Genomic DNA, 16,774 nt, shown 5'->3' on the forward strand with positions numbered 1-16,774 from the left:
GTCAAAGTTAAAAAAAAAAATTAACCTCTGCGGTCTTTACCAAATTACTCAGCCAATTTCTGGTCTAAACATTTGAAATTTTACATAAAGGATATTCTGAGATAGGACAAGCTTTTTAATCTGTTTGGGTCAAAAAATTTGAGCTGCCAAGGGGTCAAAGTTCAAAAGATTTAATTTACCCTAATTTACCCTATTGTCAAACTACTCAGCCAATTTTGGGGGTAAACATTTGAAATTCATACATGACAGGTATTCAGACATGCGGCAAGCATTTTAATCAGTTTTGAGACGAAAATTTGATTGCTAAAAGGTTAAAGTTGAAAGAATTGACCTTTGCAGATTCTATCAAATTTCTTCGCCAATTTTAGGTCTAAAGACTTGAAATTTTAGATGTAGGTAACTTGGACATGGGTAAAACTTTGTATTTTGATTTGGGACCAAAATGATAAATGTTAGGGGGTCAAACTTTTTTAAACAATTGACCTCTGCGGTCTCTACAAAATTACTCAGACAAATTTTGATCTAAATATTTGAAATCTTACATAAAGTGTATTCACATGTAGGGCAAGTTATGAATAGTACATAGGGCCCGAGCGAAGCCGGGCTGAACTGCTAGTAAATAAATAACAATAAGTGTTGTACTTATTATAAGTCCAACTGACGTGTTTCAGGGAAAGTATGGTAATTGATTCCTCTCTCACTAACTGAAAATAAGTAGAATTGTCTGACCTATTTATGCTATGTTAAAATCTATTATACATTTAATAAAACAATCAAATGTTGTTTTGATCCCCCCCACAACCTCTCGGGGGACCCCACTACTACCAGGTTTTTTTTAACACCTCTCTCCACCTGGGCTGCCTACTGTTTGGATCCCCCCAGCCCCCTACACCATCTCTTCACACTTGGCCAACGCCGGGTACCCTCACTAGTCTATTATATGAATTTCACCTGTCTGTGCATGTTAGTGTGTTTGTCCTCTAAAAACTTTTGACACACGCGACCAACACTGACAAAATTTGTATCATTTGAAAGCTCAGTTTCTCGGTCGACAAATATCCAAAAATTGACCCAAAATAATCATTCTTTCGCGGCCAACTGGGCTATTTTTTACAAGGAGAGGTGTCACTTTTTTGTTGGTATTTTTGCAAAGTCATTCATGCCTCGCGACATCGACGTATGCATAAAACATGTTATTTCGAACACCTGTGACGTCACAAGTCACATAGGCGAGACGACTAAATGGTTTTCTTTTTTTTTTTCACCTCCTTTTCCTCTTAGCGTTACAGATTCGAGCCTGGCTGCTGCGGTTAATTTTATTTTATTGTGCTCACACAGGTACTCACGGGTATTTAATTATTTTTTGATTGTCCCTCGCTTTTTGGGCTAATTAAGCTATTTTTTGTACAAACAAAGTGTTTTTTTTTTAATTATTTAATTCAATGTCTTAGGACTTTACTAATTATCTTTAAAATAAACCTAAAAAACTAATATTTATCTTTTAAAGGATTTTTACAATCAATTTATTTAACTTCAAAATTTAGCTGAATTGGTTAGCTCGCCATGAAAACATTTTTCATAACTTTTTTTTTCACTTGTACAAATATTTTTTCCCCATTGGAAATTAACTTAAGTCTTTAATCTTTAAAATACAATCAAAAAGTGGTTGGAAACCTACAAAATGATAACTTGGCTTTCAAAACTAGCCCCCCCCCCATCTTTATTCGCCCATTTTTGCCTTGGAACCCTGGCAGAAGAAGAATTTTGCACTCCGGAAAAAGATGGTATTCATGCATGATAATGCACCATCTCATTCTGCAAGCCACTGAATATTTGGAGAGAGTTTCTTGCCAGACATGAGAAAATATTGCGATGGCCAGCCTGTTCTCCAGATTTAAATCCCATCGAAAATCTGTGGAGCATCTTGAAACAAAATATTTACTCCGGAGGAACGTAGTACAACTCCAAGGATGACCTCTGGAATGCTATTCTGCCGAAGATGTTTCATCAGATGAAATCGAAAGTTTGACATCTTCAATGGACCAAAAGCTTTTTCCTCTTGTCAATAAAAATAGCAAATATATAAGACATTGATTGTACAATGAAACCATATTGAAGCTGTTTGTTCTTTATTTTGGTTGTTCTCAATTTATAAATTCCTAGAATAATCAATGTTTAAGTGCACTTTTAGCACTTCACCATATTTTAGCATTGGTTTGCATATAAAGTTGGCACACTGAAAAAAAAAATGCAAATCACCAAAATGGTTGCCAATTGCTTATTATTGTGCAGATTAGCTTAAAATTTTAGATCTGTGCTTGCATGCTACATTTCACAAATCTTCATTGAAAATTAGAGTTATATCAGATATTTGGATGTGCAAGAAAAGTTAGAACAAAAATATCGGTTTGCATATAATTCTGGCACAGGGGTGTATAAAACGTTATTGCTGTTATATCCACTCTTTCTTTCTCTATTCATTTGACTGTTCATCATAATTTATCATCTTAGCAAAGTCATTATCACAGCACCAGCCCAGTGGAAAGCTATGCATATAAAATCAACAGTAGGTTCTTTGATACCATAGGGGGTGTCTAGAATGAATGTTCTGTTTCGAGCACAATTGAACCATGGTACTTGACTTTTGCATTTTAAATTTTAATTCAAGCCATAACATAAAAATAATTTTATAAAATCAACAGTAGGTTCTTTGATACCATAGGGGGTGTCTAGAATGAATGTTCTGTTTCGAGCACAATTGAACCATGGTACTTGACTTTTGCATTTTAAATTTTAATTCAAGCCATAACATAAAAATAATTTTATAAAATCAACAGTAGGTTCTTTGATACCATAGGGGTGTCTAGAATGAATGTTCTGTTTCGAGCACAATTGAACCATGGTACTTGACTTTTGCATTTTAAATTTTAATTCAAGCCATAACATAAAAATAATTTTATAAAATCAACAGTAGGTTCTTTGATACCATAGGGGTGTCTAGAATGAATGTTCTGTTTCGAGCACAATTGAACCATGGTACTTGACTTTTGCATTTTAAATTTTAATTCAAGCCATAACATAAAAATAATTTTATAAAATCAACACTAGGTTCTCTACAGTGCAATGTAGACTACAATGTATTGTGGACTAAGTCACTGCATTAAGGCATGTGAAGCTTCCACCCCATCCACTGCAATGGGTCTCCAACTAGAGCAGGCAATTAATTGATTTAATTGAATAATGATCGATATCGATGAGAATAAAAATATGGGAGTGTAAAACATTCCTTGATCATCATTCAATCTCCTGCAACGTAAGCTAGTAATAGCTAATTTTCTTTCACAATATGACAGTTATAATTGCAAATTGGGGAAAAACATAAACAAAACAAAAGCAATGATAATTTCATAAATATTGGCAAACCAGAAGAGTAAACTATTGAAAGTTAGCAGCAAACGGTGCTTGGTCAGATCCTTTTACTGATATTAAACTTCATCAGTAATACAGAGTGACCAAAAAAAAAAAACGGGCCCCAACTCTAATTAGGCCCCATTTCTTAGTGTTTTGTCCGAATGAAATGAAACTTTGGTCATAACTAGTTTATTATATTCAAAACATCACATCAAAACACTAGGGTCTTTGGCCTTTTTTCTCCATTGACTGTAAAATGCTCAGAAAAACAATTGAATGTCTTCTGTTATTTTGGGGTCACCCTGTATAACTTCCGGTGATAGTTTCAATTTCCCAAGTTTATTCATTTATTGAATTGTTAGGTTAAAGTACAGAATAGTTAACAAAGAACCTTCCTCTTCATGTTAAGGGTGGCTTTCTAAATAATAATGTTATTACTTCAGCACAGTCAGTAACTTTTATTGGGTGGATTTCTACCAGTAATTTGTTTTATTAATTTAAATCATTATTGATACTCTACTCAAAAGATGCGATGTGCTGTCCTTTTCTTATTCTCACATAACGCTCGATACTACTTATACCACGCTGAGTTAAGTTGTAAAAACATACCCCCTCCCCCAAAAGGTCTTAAACATGACTACTAGGGAAATGAAACTAAAAACAGGAAGTCCAGTCTAGGAAGCGGAACAATTTTACAATAATAAATGATTTTCGACTGACACAGGTTTTGGTCGTCCATTCTTCCGTTACAGCAAATATTTTTGGCACTTCTGCATGACAACAACACGAGGCGACTGAGACAAGTTATTGACCTGTTCTTTTAATGAGAAACGCCCTCTATCGGCCGTTCTGTGAACCTTAAATATAAACAAGTATCTCTGAGAACGCAAAAATATAAATAACGAAATAAATAACGCAAAAATATAAACGAAATAACACAAAAATATAGGAAAAAGTGAAACATTTATTGTATAAAAAATATAATTTTAATCTTTTTTTACTATTAATTTAATGGTTTTTAATGAGTGATTTATAAGTGAAAATAAAATAATAAAAGTTAAAAACATGAAACATTTATAGATTGTTTTTAGAATTATTTGATTTTTTTTTTTGTAAGAAATTCTGCAGAAATAAGCAGGCTCCTCATTGGTCAGTTTGGCCACCCACGATTTTGTTTGAACCTATCAGATTGATTGTTCTTACTAACTGCTGAGGGTATTCATCTTTTCAACCGACCAGTTTTCACAAAGACAAGTCAGATAGACATACAAAAACTCACGCGAGGCTTGTAGCTTCAAAACCCTTTGTCTCATTGAGACGCATTAATGCCCTAATGTGGATCAAAATGTTATCATTTGCAAACACCAATGCCCTTATGTTAGGCAAAATATTATATTCATCGCACACTGTTGTGCTCTTCAATTTGATTGATTTTATCATTACTTATAATGTCTCTCAGAGACGAAATTAAGATCTACATTTTGACCTGTCCTTTATCTGCCATTCGGACGGTTATTCACAGTGAACTCCATGAGGACTGCTGAACTAGCAGCATTCATCCTTGGAAGGCATCACTTAACTCATCGACGTGCTGCGACTATTCTTCGAACAGCATGGACTACTGAATCCTGCAACCGCAAAGATAAACATGAACCATTACCCTTCCTGGGTGTTACCAGCCCTGCCCGGCAGATAGCTAAAGATGGCACATCTTTTGACATTTGGATCTTTTTACTTTAATAAAATTTACGTTGAAGTTTAAATGTTGGTTGGAATGAAAAATATGCTAAAAACGTGAAACATTTTGATTTTTTTAATTTTTGGCGTTTATTTTTTTTGTTATTTTTCACAATAAGATTGTATAAAAATATATCATTTTAGTTTATCATTGTAGCAAAATATAATTTAAAAAACATTTATGGAGGTTTAAGAATAATTTGTCTTTTTTCTACAGAAAGATGGGGTACAAATATATCAAAATATGTAAAGTATAAAATATATCTAAATTTGATTTCAATTTTTTAATAATATTGTTTGTTTTTTTTTTGTTTGTTTTTTAATGCATGCTTTTACATTTTTTCGGAGAAAGGTTTACACAAATTTTTAGAAAAATACGAGTTATCGATCCCTGTTCTTTGGCTCAGAAACACCCCCTATCGGCCGCTCTTGAAACTAAAATGCACACATAGCCTCATGTTGTGCCATATTTATTTATTTTTTTATATATCATAGGAGGATGTGGTCTTTTAATGGCCTAATTTCGGCCAACCTGTACAAGAGTCCCCCCCCCCAGAAATGTGTGTTTTTCACCTTTTCTTTCCTGACGATTATCATCGATTACAGACTTAAGTATCATCTAATATCATGCGTAGGGGTTTGTTAGTGTATCTTTTATTAGGCGGGTTTCTACTACCATTTTGGTTTATACTTATTTTGAAGTGAATATCAAGTCTTCAAAGATTTCGCGGCCATCTTGTTCACTGGCAGTTTTTCAAACCAAATAAACATTTTACATTAAAAAAAAAAACAATAAAAACTTATATAGTTAGGTAGAAAAGTAACTTATCTTGCCTTTGATAACATTTATTTGTTATATATTTGTTTTTTGACAACGTTTTCGAATCTATGTGTATAGTAAAACTAACCTCATATTAGAAAAAGAAATGTTGAAAAAAAAATAATAATGACTTTTAAGAAGGGGTTATAGTCATGTGACACATCAGTAAAGAAATGGACAGTAAGTCAGGTAGCAATGAAGTAGAACGTTATAATGAGAAAGTGAACCCCCTTCTTAAAAGTCATTAATTTTTTTTTTTTCAATTTTTTTCCTGCTAATATGATACTTAAGTCTGTAATCTATGATAATCGTGGAAAAAGTTTTAAAAGTGGTAAAAAAACAAAAAAGCAAAAAAAAGAAACACGCGTTTTTACATACAGGTCCGCCCTAATTTCCTTTGTTCAACTTTAACAGATTTACTTTTGATTTTTATTTCCTGTTTACTTTGCCTCCCTACGAGGGCAGAGTTAGACACCAAGGTCGGTTGTTAATGTGGGGGAAGGAACAAAAATAAAAATTGTCTCCGTCATGAAGGATTTCTCATCCACTAACCGAGAACAAAAGAGTGGAGTGAGTGTAGTATCAGAACAGACTTTCTGGCCCAAATGCCAAGAAAGCGTAAGAAAGATTTTTGATTTTTAGATATCAAATCTTTTATTCACATTAAAATATAAAAATTAAAAAAAAATATGAACAAAAGGTGATGTTGGTTGTTTTTGTTAGAATTTTTTTTTTTTTCCTTTTAGCTAGCATCTTTTTTTTTTTTATATATATATAATTCCGCGTTTGCCCTTTTGTATTGTGTGTGTGTGTGGGGGGGGTCCTACTTAAACCCAATTTTAAAACATTTTTTATTTGCTTGTAAAACAAAACAAACAAACAACAATGATGATATTTCATTTATGTTGAGGATGTGGGGGAAGAAAAATTAATAAAGATGTGGTTAGTAGGACCCTCCCTACCCTGTTCTAATTGAGTGACCGCCCGTTTCACTCAGGTTTTGTAAAGGAACCAGGGTTCTGCGGGCAGCCTCTAGCAGGAGGGTCCTCTAGGAAAGGAAAACGGGTGAAAACGAAAAATTGGTGGGTGATGGGTTGGGGAATGTTAGTGTTTGATTTCTCTTCCCAAATGGGTGGAATTTGGAAGTGGGGAGAGGCGAAAGGAAAAGATTGTGATTTTGAGAATCGAGGAAAAATTGAGGCAGGCATTCCGCATTCACTCGTCTAGCTAATAGGTTTGAAGCACCCCACTTTCGTTTTTAACTCCGGGCGCCGTGCTAAATGAGCTACAGCTGCCGCACTTTGAAAAATACTTTTGTCTCGGAATCTCTTGATAAAGATTCCCCTCAGAAGCGAAAGGCAACTGAGTGCCTACGGCCGGCATAGCCAACCGGCAAGACACAGATAATATTTTGGAAATTTTTCCTTCACCAGCTAATGCACTTACTATATATACAGGGACTAGCCATGGCCAACTAATGCTCTATCTTCTTTGCATATGTGTATAATAACTTAACAATGATTAATTATAATTACAACTATTGAGGTTATTTTCTCCTTAAAACCGACATTTCTATATTATTTAAAAAGTTACACAGAAGTAGTTTAGTATTTACTTTGTTTTAACTGCAAATAATTCAATTTTATTTGGCAAAAACGAATTCTTTTCATTAAAACAAGGGAAATAATTTTGTAAACTTCCAGTTGATTTTTTTTATGTGAATGAAACTATTTGATATTTCTGTTATTTAAAAATTTACAACAACAGTAGTTTTGTACTTTTTTTTCTTTTATTTACGAAAAACGAATGCTTTTGATTAAAAGTGAAAATCAATAAGTCGATACATAACAGTAGTTTAAGCAATTATAACTACAATTATTAAAGTTGTTTTCTTGATTCTTCTATATTATTTAAAATCTTACAACACTATTAATAGCTTAGCATTTAATTAGTGCTATTTGCAAATAATTCAATTTTATTTGACAAAAACGAATTGTTTTGATTAAAACAAGGGAAGTAATTCTGTAATTAATTTTATTTTTTTTCACGATTTTTCATAAGTAAACGAAATTATTCCGATTGAACCAAAAATAAAGGGCAATCTCTAAAGGGATTGTGTAGATCTTGCGTAAAAAATAATTCTGTGTCGGCAGTAAAAAATGCTTTTTTTTTTTTTGGTCAATTTTAACGAGGCGCCCCACCCCACCCCAGCGTCGTTTAACTTCTAAAAAAAAAAAAAAAAAAAATGAAGATGTGATTTTTATGGTTTAAATTTTTTTTTTTTTTTTTTTTTTTTTTTTGCCTACATCGTTTAAAAGGTGTAGGGAAAAAGAAGTTTAAGTGAAATCAAATTTCTTTGCCCCAAACCAAATAATAATAAAAAAGGAATAAAACAAAATGACACCTCTCGAGTTCTCCACTCGTTTAAAATGCACTGCATTTATTTTTTTAACAAAAACAACAAGAATAAGCAAAGGTCTGATCGGTGAAAGTTCTTGCGTAGTCATTATGATTAGAATGTTAGATGAAAGTCCTTCATGGAATTAATAAGATTAGAAGGTAAAAGTCTTGTGTGAAAATAATGTCCTTATTTTAAGGTTGGTGTTTTAACTGGCGAAGTTCGCCTTATTCAAAAGTCCCATGAGGAAAGTAATTCGTTGTTATTAATTAGAAAATGTGTGGAATGGGTGCGTGTGTGCATAACTGATTTTTGAGTGCCCGCGTGGCATGTGTAATTATGGTTTTGACAGCTACGATGTGATGAAAATGAGAGGCTTGTTCTCGTGTGACGTCGAAGCAAGAAGAAGGGGAAAAGAAGGGAAGAAATAATGTTTGATACATTTTTATACATTTTGGACCGGCTCCAAAACAAGATTGCTACTGCTGCTATTTTGGGTTTTGGAAAAGCGTTAAAAAGACAATCTTCTAAATTTTCTCATTGGTCGCTTGTGTCACATGATACTGTCGTCAACTACGTCCACCAGAAATATGTTCATTTTACTTTTGTTATAGTGAGAAAGGCCCATGGGCGTATTTGAAATTATGCCGTTGCTGGAAGAACTTATTTTTGTGCAAAATGCAAGGGAGAATTGAAATGAATAAACATTCGTTTATTTGCATGCAAGTGTGTGTGTGCGCACGCGCGACTGCACAAAGGCCTTTATGAATAATATGAAAAGAGAAATTTTGAAAATAAATAAATAAATAGCATTTTAGAGTGGGGGATCATTTTCCCATATAAATTTCACGTAAAATGATCACCCACATCTTGGCCACTTAGCATTCAGCGAGACATGTCACCATAGCATTATTTCAAGTTTGGCGAGCGCGGGAAGGGTGTGGAAGTGTGGCAAACATGACAATTTTGAGGGAGGGAGAGAATTACATTTGAAACATGAAATAACAATATATTTAATTCAAATTTTAGTAGTGTTGGGACGGGGGGGGTGAATTTAAAGATAAAATAACATGATAAATTTAATTTTAGTGGCGGGAGGGGGGATACCAAATTTCTCTTTTCATATTATTCATAAAGGCCGTTTAAAAAGATCATTTTTCTTTTAGGGGTTAGACCACGCTGTTTTTTTTTGGGGGGGGAGGTGACAAAATAAAACGAAAAAATGAATTAATTATTAATTAACACACAACCTACTTTCAAAAACTTCTCTAGGTGTTTTCAGGTGTGCTGAAAACGAATATCGCATTTAAAATTGGTGTTGCCAACTAGTTTTCATTGTATTACAAACATTTATCCGCATGTTTCATATATAAAAGTAATGCGGCTACCATGCTTGTTTTTGGACTCGCAGAAACGTGTGTGGGGGGAGGACGATGGACTGAAATTATAAGATAATGTGGAGATAATTTTATTATTATTATTATTATAAATAATCAAAAAAAGAAAAATAAATAAGATAAAAAGATTGATTTTTTTTGTACGTGCAAGTGCTCTTATATTTTTGCATATGTATGTATATATTTATGTATGTACATATGTTTGTATATCTTGCAAAATCTTTCAACAAAGCCGACAAATTGTTACGAGATTGGTATCATTTTGAAGCTCGACCCTTCGGATGACAAATATTGAAAAATTGGCCAAAAACATTAATTTCTTCACCCTCAACTGGGCAATTTTGTACAGGGAGGGTCGCCTTTTTGACTGACATTTTTTGTAAGCCGTTCAACTTTCACAACATCGCTTAAAAGGCGTTACTTCGACCGCCCGTGACGTCACAACCACGCTAGGCACATTGATAAGACCATTTGTTTTCTTTTTCACCTCTTTTTCCTCTGGCACATTCCGGGTTCGAGCCTGCTTACTTACTACTAATAATTTTTTTTGTTTTATTTTTTTTTTTTTGCACTCGCAATTTTCCTTTTCCTTTTTTTGCTCAACCAACACCCTTACACACACCTCCACTTTCTTTTCTGCCTACTACAACTTTTTTTGTTGTTGCATTTTTTGCTCCACGCACACACTTCCAAACACCCGGGCAACGCAAGGCACCAGGCTAGTACATAATAACTTAGCCTAATCATTTAGGTTTTAAAATAAAGTGTATCAAAGGCCGGTAACTCTTCCTTAACATTTGAATTAAAATTTAAAAAATTGGACCCTTCACCGAACGTACTTGGAAATCTTTCACACTGTACCTCTCAAACATTTGATTAAACGGAGGTTATTTATCCGTTGAATTAGATCCAGATTTTTTTTTTTTTTTTTTTACATAGGCATCACCACATATCAAGGCCAAGAGGCCACTCAAGGATAAGGGTTAATTATTCCATGAATAGCAGAACCATTCAATTCCGTGTAACCTAGACAAAGACGAAAACCAGTCAATTTTGATGTAATTTCGTCGAACCTGTCCACATGAAAATTCAGCTTCAGATCATTAGCAAATAGAGCGAAAAATAGAAAGAGTCTTTGTAAACCCAATAAGTGTTTACTCGCATCTCAAACGTCCATGGATTTAATTTTTTTCCGAGACTTAATTGGTTTAAAATCGGCTGTGAAAAGAATGGCTTCTGACTTCCTGTATCTAACAGGCAGTAGAAGTAGACAGGGTGGCCCTTTACCCCTCATTGAGATTTTAAGTACAGGAAAAATACAGTTTTCCTGTCCCGTTAAAGAGGTACATCCCACAAAGGATTTTGGACTTTTTAGGAACGTAATAAAATAGTTGTTCTTTAGTCCAGAAACACAAAGGTATGGAAATCCCTTAATGCCCTTGCAAATAATTTCAGAATGCCCACCAAGACACCTGGTACACAACTTAAGTTCCTTGGCCCTTTGAAATTTAGCGTCAAAGTTCTGATATTTGGGACAGTCCCTAACAGATTGGTCAGTAACCTTGCATAATTTACAAATTTTATTAGTCTCACCATTATTAGCGAGCGTTCTGAAGGTATTCATGCCCTTCTTTATGTTAAGGGGTTTGGAGTAGGAACCGGCCGTCATATTGAACCTTGGTTCCAAAGAAGAAGCCAACATTTAAGGTGGGCTACTTTCCTGCCTTGTCACCATCAAAAATGGCGCCACCATCAAAAATCAATAATGGCGCCACCATCAAAAATTCTAAAATGTTGAAACTATGTAACATTATAGAAGAAAGAGAAGGAAAACGTTCATTTGTCCTGTTCATAATGTCTCTATGTACGCTGTTTGGGAATTTCGCAAACAAGATATGGGCTGTATGGGTTCATAAGAATAGTGGTTGATGGGCAGAAATCAGAAGCTCTTAGTATTAATGCTGGAGTCCCTCAGGGGTCCATCCTGGGTCCAACTCTCTTCCTGATCTATATCAATGATCTTCCAAATCACATCCTTACATCATTCGTAGGCATCTATGCTGATGACACTATCTATGGTAGCACATCTAAGACAGTAAACAACCAAGTTCTCTGATTCTCTCTCCTCTGATCTTGTAAGTGGTACAATGGGGAAAGAGGTGGCTTGTTACTTTTAATGCATCTAAAACCAATCTTTTATCTTTACATCATCAACGCTCTGATCCCCATCTGGCATCAATTGAAATGAATGGCTCTCGTCTTGGGGAGGCCTCATGTTTTGACAACCTTCTGGGCTTGACCTTTACTCATGATCTTAAGTGGAACACATACATTAAATCTGTTGCCAAGACTGCTGGAAAAATAGTGGGATCCTTCTATCGATCCAGTAGATATCTCACTGTTGATGCAATTCTCTATCTATATAAGAGCCAGATACGTCCAAGGATGGAGTACTGTTGCCACATCTGGGCAGGAGCTGCTATAAAGGACTTATCCTGCCTTGATAGAGTTCAAAATAGACTTCGTAGCCTTGTGGGGGATGTTCTTTTCTCTTCCCTGCAACCTCTTTCTCACAGAAGAGATGTTGCGAGTTTGTCTCTGCTTTATCGTGATTTTCATGGCAAGTGCTCGACTGAGCTCCAATCTATGGTACCCCCTCGCCAAACTTTCACAAGAAACACCTGTCTAGCAGAAAACACTATCAATAATTTCCCCTACTCTTTATCTGTGCCTAAATCTAAATGTACATTCCATGAGCAAAGCTTCTTTCTTAGAACTGCACGCCTATGGAATTGTCTTCCGTTTTCCTGCTTTCCAGCTGACTACAATATGGTTGTCTTCAAGTCTAACATAAACAAGTTTTTGATGAGCCGTTCCATATAAGGTAACAAATTTACTGAATCTCCATTACTAACGGTTACTATATTGTCTAATTTCTACTGTACACTCTTTAACCCTTATCCTCGAGTGGCCTCTTGGCCTTGATAAGTGGTGATGCCTATGTAAAAAAAAAAAAAAAAATCATAGCCCCAGACGTTGAATCATCCAAAAGGAAGTCCATACCAAATGACTTATCCATTTCGCATAAGTCTAGTTTGATACATTCAAGGAAGACCCGGGGGTCCTTTAATAGTGTAATACGTTCTGACTGATGAATAATTTCCTCAAAAATTCTTAATTAAGAAATCTCTCCTTTAAACACACCAATGCCTGAGCGTAATCAAGAGGTATGTCTAAGTCGGAAACAAGGTCGAATGCCTTGCCCATTAATTTTGATTTTAATAAAAGCAGCTTGTCTGCTTTCCTCATGTTGGTTGAAAAGAACTCAAACCTCCTGAGGAAGCTACAAAATTCGAATTTATCCAATGCGGGGACCCACTAAATTTAGGACAGTCAAATTCCATTCTCATCGGTTGAATAGAAGGAGGTTGTTTGAAACCAGATTTCTCTGGACTAGGCTTCAACCAGAGTAATTTTAATTTCATGTCAGAAGTAAACTGCGCTGAATCTCATTGGGGGATTTTAGAATCAACTGGACAAACAGACGGTCTAACTCAGTAAACCATTTATTAACATCCAAAGCACTCGATTCGAGGCAGGGCAGCCAGTAGTATTTTCAATCAACCAGTTTAACGTGTTGGTAATACAAAATTTTTTCGCGTCTTTGGAACACACTATAATTAGCGGCTCTGAGCAGAAAGAGCGAATAATGCGTGCAAATAAAACTTCTCAAAAACAGATCAAGGATTAATAAAGTCGGAGAAATATATCTGAACGGCAAATGCTAATTATTGCGAATAACGCTCACCCTTTCCAACCAAGAAGAAAAGTAAAAAAGAAAAATGGCAAAGGAATAAAAAGTGACCGTTCTAATTAACGATACAAGGGAAATAACTCTTACGCCCCTAACAAGAATATAATTATTTTTTTTATACTACGTACGTCAAATTAGACGATATATATAAAAAAAAAAACAACACTATCAATGAATCTAAAACATCAGACTAAAATCACAATATTTAAGAAAAATATAGTTTAGTTAACTAAAAAAAAAAAAAAAAAAAAAACATTCAAACATACTGAAATGTGAATTATTAATGATTTCTTTCTTTTTGATAGAAAGAAAAAAAGGAAAAACTTTTTTTTTTTTTGCGATTATGACAATCATTAATCAAATATTAATAATGACAAGTCAAAGATTATTCTGAAATGTCCAGAAGTTTGAAAGGTTATTATACATTTAAACGGCAAGTTTTAACAAATTATATAGCAATAATTACGAGTTTAAAGTATCATTTTTTGCAAAAAAAAAAAAAAAAAAAAAAAGAATTACGAGTTTAAATGTAACATACTTTCCTTTTTTTGCAAAAAAAAAAAAAAAAAAAAAAAAAAAAAAAAAACACTTTGAGATATTTTATCGCTCCTGTTTTTACTCCAAGACAGTTGCAAAAAAAATTAACAAAACAATTACAACAAAGCATATCTCTAAAATTCGACACAAATTTTATTCGTTTTTCGTTGCAAAAAAAGGAAATGCCTAATTCGCCTCTCAATAGAGCTGGTAACAACCTCGAAAGGTAATAGTTCTTTTATCTTCATCAGGAACAGGTATCCAGGTACAGCAGTCAGCACTGTTCGAAGATCGGATTAATTATAGCTATTGAAGGTGATGGCTTCTGATGAAAAAATTTAATTCTCGACCGAGTCAACATTACAGAAGTTCATAATGTTCATTTGAAGGAAAAATCATTAATGACAGGTTGATAATTCGGACCTTAAAAAAGTCTTTGGGAGGCATATATATAATAATAACTTAGCCTGGGTGTTTGGAGGTGTGTGTTGAGCAAAAAAAAAGAAAAAACAAAATTGTAGTAGGCATGACGCGAAAGCGGAAAAGAATGTGGAGGTGTGTGTAAGGCTGGTGGTTGAGCAAAAAAAAAAAAAAAATGCAAAATTGCGAGCGCAAAAAAAAAAAAAAGTAGTAGGTAGGCTTGAACCCGTACCACGAAGGAGGAAAAGAATGTGACAAAAAAAAAAAAAAAAAAAAAAAAAAAAAAGTGACGCGTTAGCTGTTGCATCATCGCTAAACCAGAAGTAACGTAGGTTTAAATAAAGGATAGATAATCATAAAGAGGCGATGGCTTTTAAAAATATCGGCGAAAAAAAGCAACCCCTCCATGTAGAAAAGTGCCCAGTTGAGGGTGAAGGAATTAATGTTTTTGGCCAATTTTTCGATATTTGTCGTCCGAAGGGATGAGCTTCAAAATGATACCAATCTTGTGAAAATCCATTGCCTCGATCGAAATATTTTGCAAGACATACATACATAATTACATACATACATACATTTAAACAGACAGGTGAGATTTATATTATAGATAACTAAGCTGAATCATTTTGACTTTAAAATAAAGTCTCAAGGAGATGAAAAGTTAGAGGCGCCCACCCAAATGCCTCATATCCATAGAGAGTTGAGTTCCATCCTTCTGGTTCGGCTGTTTTTCTGGAACTGCCTGTAATGAGAAAAGGCACACAAAAGCCTGCCAATAAGCTCATCACTGGAGGTTAAAATATCAACCAATCTGATTGGTCTAAATAAATACAGTGGGTGGCCAAATCAGCCAATGAGGGGCTTGCTTATAATTGTAGAATTTCTCACAAAACATAAGAAATTACATTGCTTAATATCCAGAAAACTACTTGTTTGCGACAAATTTAAATGTGATATTCGTTTTCAGCATACCCGAAAACCTTTAAAAGTCCTCATTTTATAGGTGATTGCTAAGGTGGAAAGTAAGTAAAAATTTACCTTTTTCTCTTTTTTTTTTAACGTTAAACACATTTCAAACTGATATAAATTAAGTTTAACCCCCCCCCTTTTTCATAGTATTTTCCAGTTAAATTCAGTTTTACAATATTTTTAACTTAGGTAATTTGTTAGAATAACTTTTAAAACTTTTTTTCTTTCATGCCTGCCGATTTGTTTATTTGTTTTACAATAAAACTGGGTCATTGTGGCCTGATAGACACACACAAAACCTACCTTTACAAAACTTGTTTTCTAAGAGTTTTCGGCTGTGCTGAAAATGAATATTGGGTGCTGGTTTCATGTACAGTGTTCAGATTTTAGCCGCATTTTCTATCGCGAATGACTAGCTCTGCTAGAAACCTACGGTTAGTGTCGTACAAAAATAATCCTCTTTTATGGGCCGACAAATTTGTGTTCGTGTTGAATTATAATTAAAAACTAAATAATTACTTTATGCATTTTATACAAGTTTTTATTCACATTTTTTGAAAACTTGAAAATCACTTCATTTTGTTTTTTGAAAAAGGAAAAAATAAAAAAATAAAACTTATTTTTGTTCAATGTTCATAAAATTAAAAACGTGATAAGTTTTTTTTCTTAAGTTGCAACTTGTCAAGGATAAAACACACTCGAGGATAAAGTGGTGATGTCTATGTAAAAAAAAATTAAATAATTTTTATTTTTTTGTAGAGAAAGACTGTATAAAAATATAATTTTTAGCTTGCACTAACTTTTACAAAAGGAAGAGTTATCGACCCCTGACAAGCGGCATCTGTCGACAGTTCTTGAAACTAAAATACAAACATGCGCCTCCATGTAACTGTCATGTATAAGTGCCATTTTTTCTTTTCTTTTTTTTTTTTTTTTAAAGATTTTTTTCCTTTTAGATATTTTCCCCCACCAATGAAATCTTTTTCTACTCTTGCTGAATTTGTTTATTTGTAAATAAAAAATCAGCGGACCTGAACGAGCTTACCTCCTGCTGTAAAATTAATTCCTTTTCACGCTTTCTTATTTTTTTTTCTGCGGATTATCGTCGATAACAGACTTTAAATATATGCTAAAATATTAACAGGAAAATAATTTTTTTTTTTTTTTTAGTTTAAACTGTTTCACAAGAAACACTCGTCTAGTTGAAAACACTATCAATAATTCCCCCTACTCTTTATCTGTGCCTAAACCTAAACGTAGATTCACGCCTA

At 33.9% G+C, this 16,774-nt stretch overlaps 1 protein-coding gene and 1 pseudogene across 1 annotated transcript in view; both read right to left on the bottom strand.

The window, feature by feature from the left end:
• The window catches only part of LOC145269104 (uncharacterized), a 156,509-nt gene extending 140,420 nt beyond the window's left edge, over window positions 1–16,089 (bottom strand). The window contains exon 1 of the mRNA XM_080124695.1: window positions 15,807–16,089. Within this exon, the coding sequence (XP_079980821.1) occupies window positions 15,807–15,873 (67 nt within the window). The 5' untranslated portion in view covers window positions 15,874–16,089. The remainder of the gene's footprint in view (window positions 1–15,806) is intronic.
• On the bottom strand, window positions 7,233–7,375 carry LOC145269983 (U11 spliceosomal RNA; annotated as a pseudogene).
• Window positions 16,090–16,774: the final 685 nt, after the last annotated feature.

This window comes from Euprymna scolopes, chromosome 45 (assembly GCF_053919585.1).
Source record: "Euprymna scolopes isolate OS-2025 chromosome 45, ASM5391958v1, whole genome shotgun sequence".
Classification (NCBI taxonomy): Eukaryota; Metazoa; Mollusca; class Cephalopoda; order Sepiida; family Sepiolidae; genus Euprymna; species Euprymna scolopes.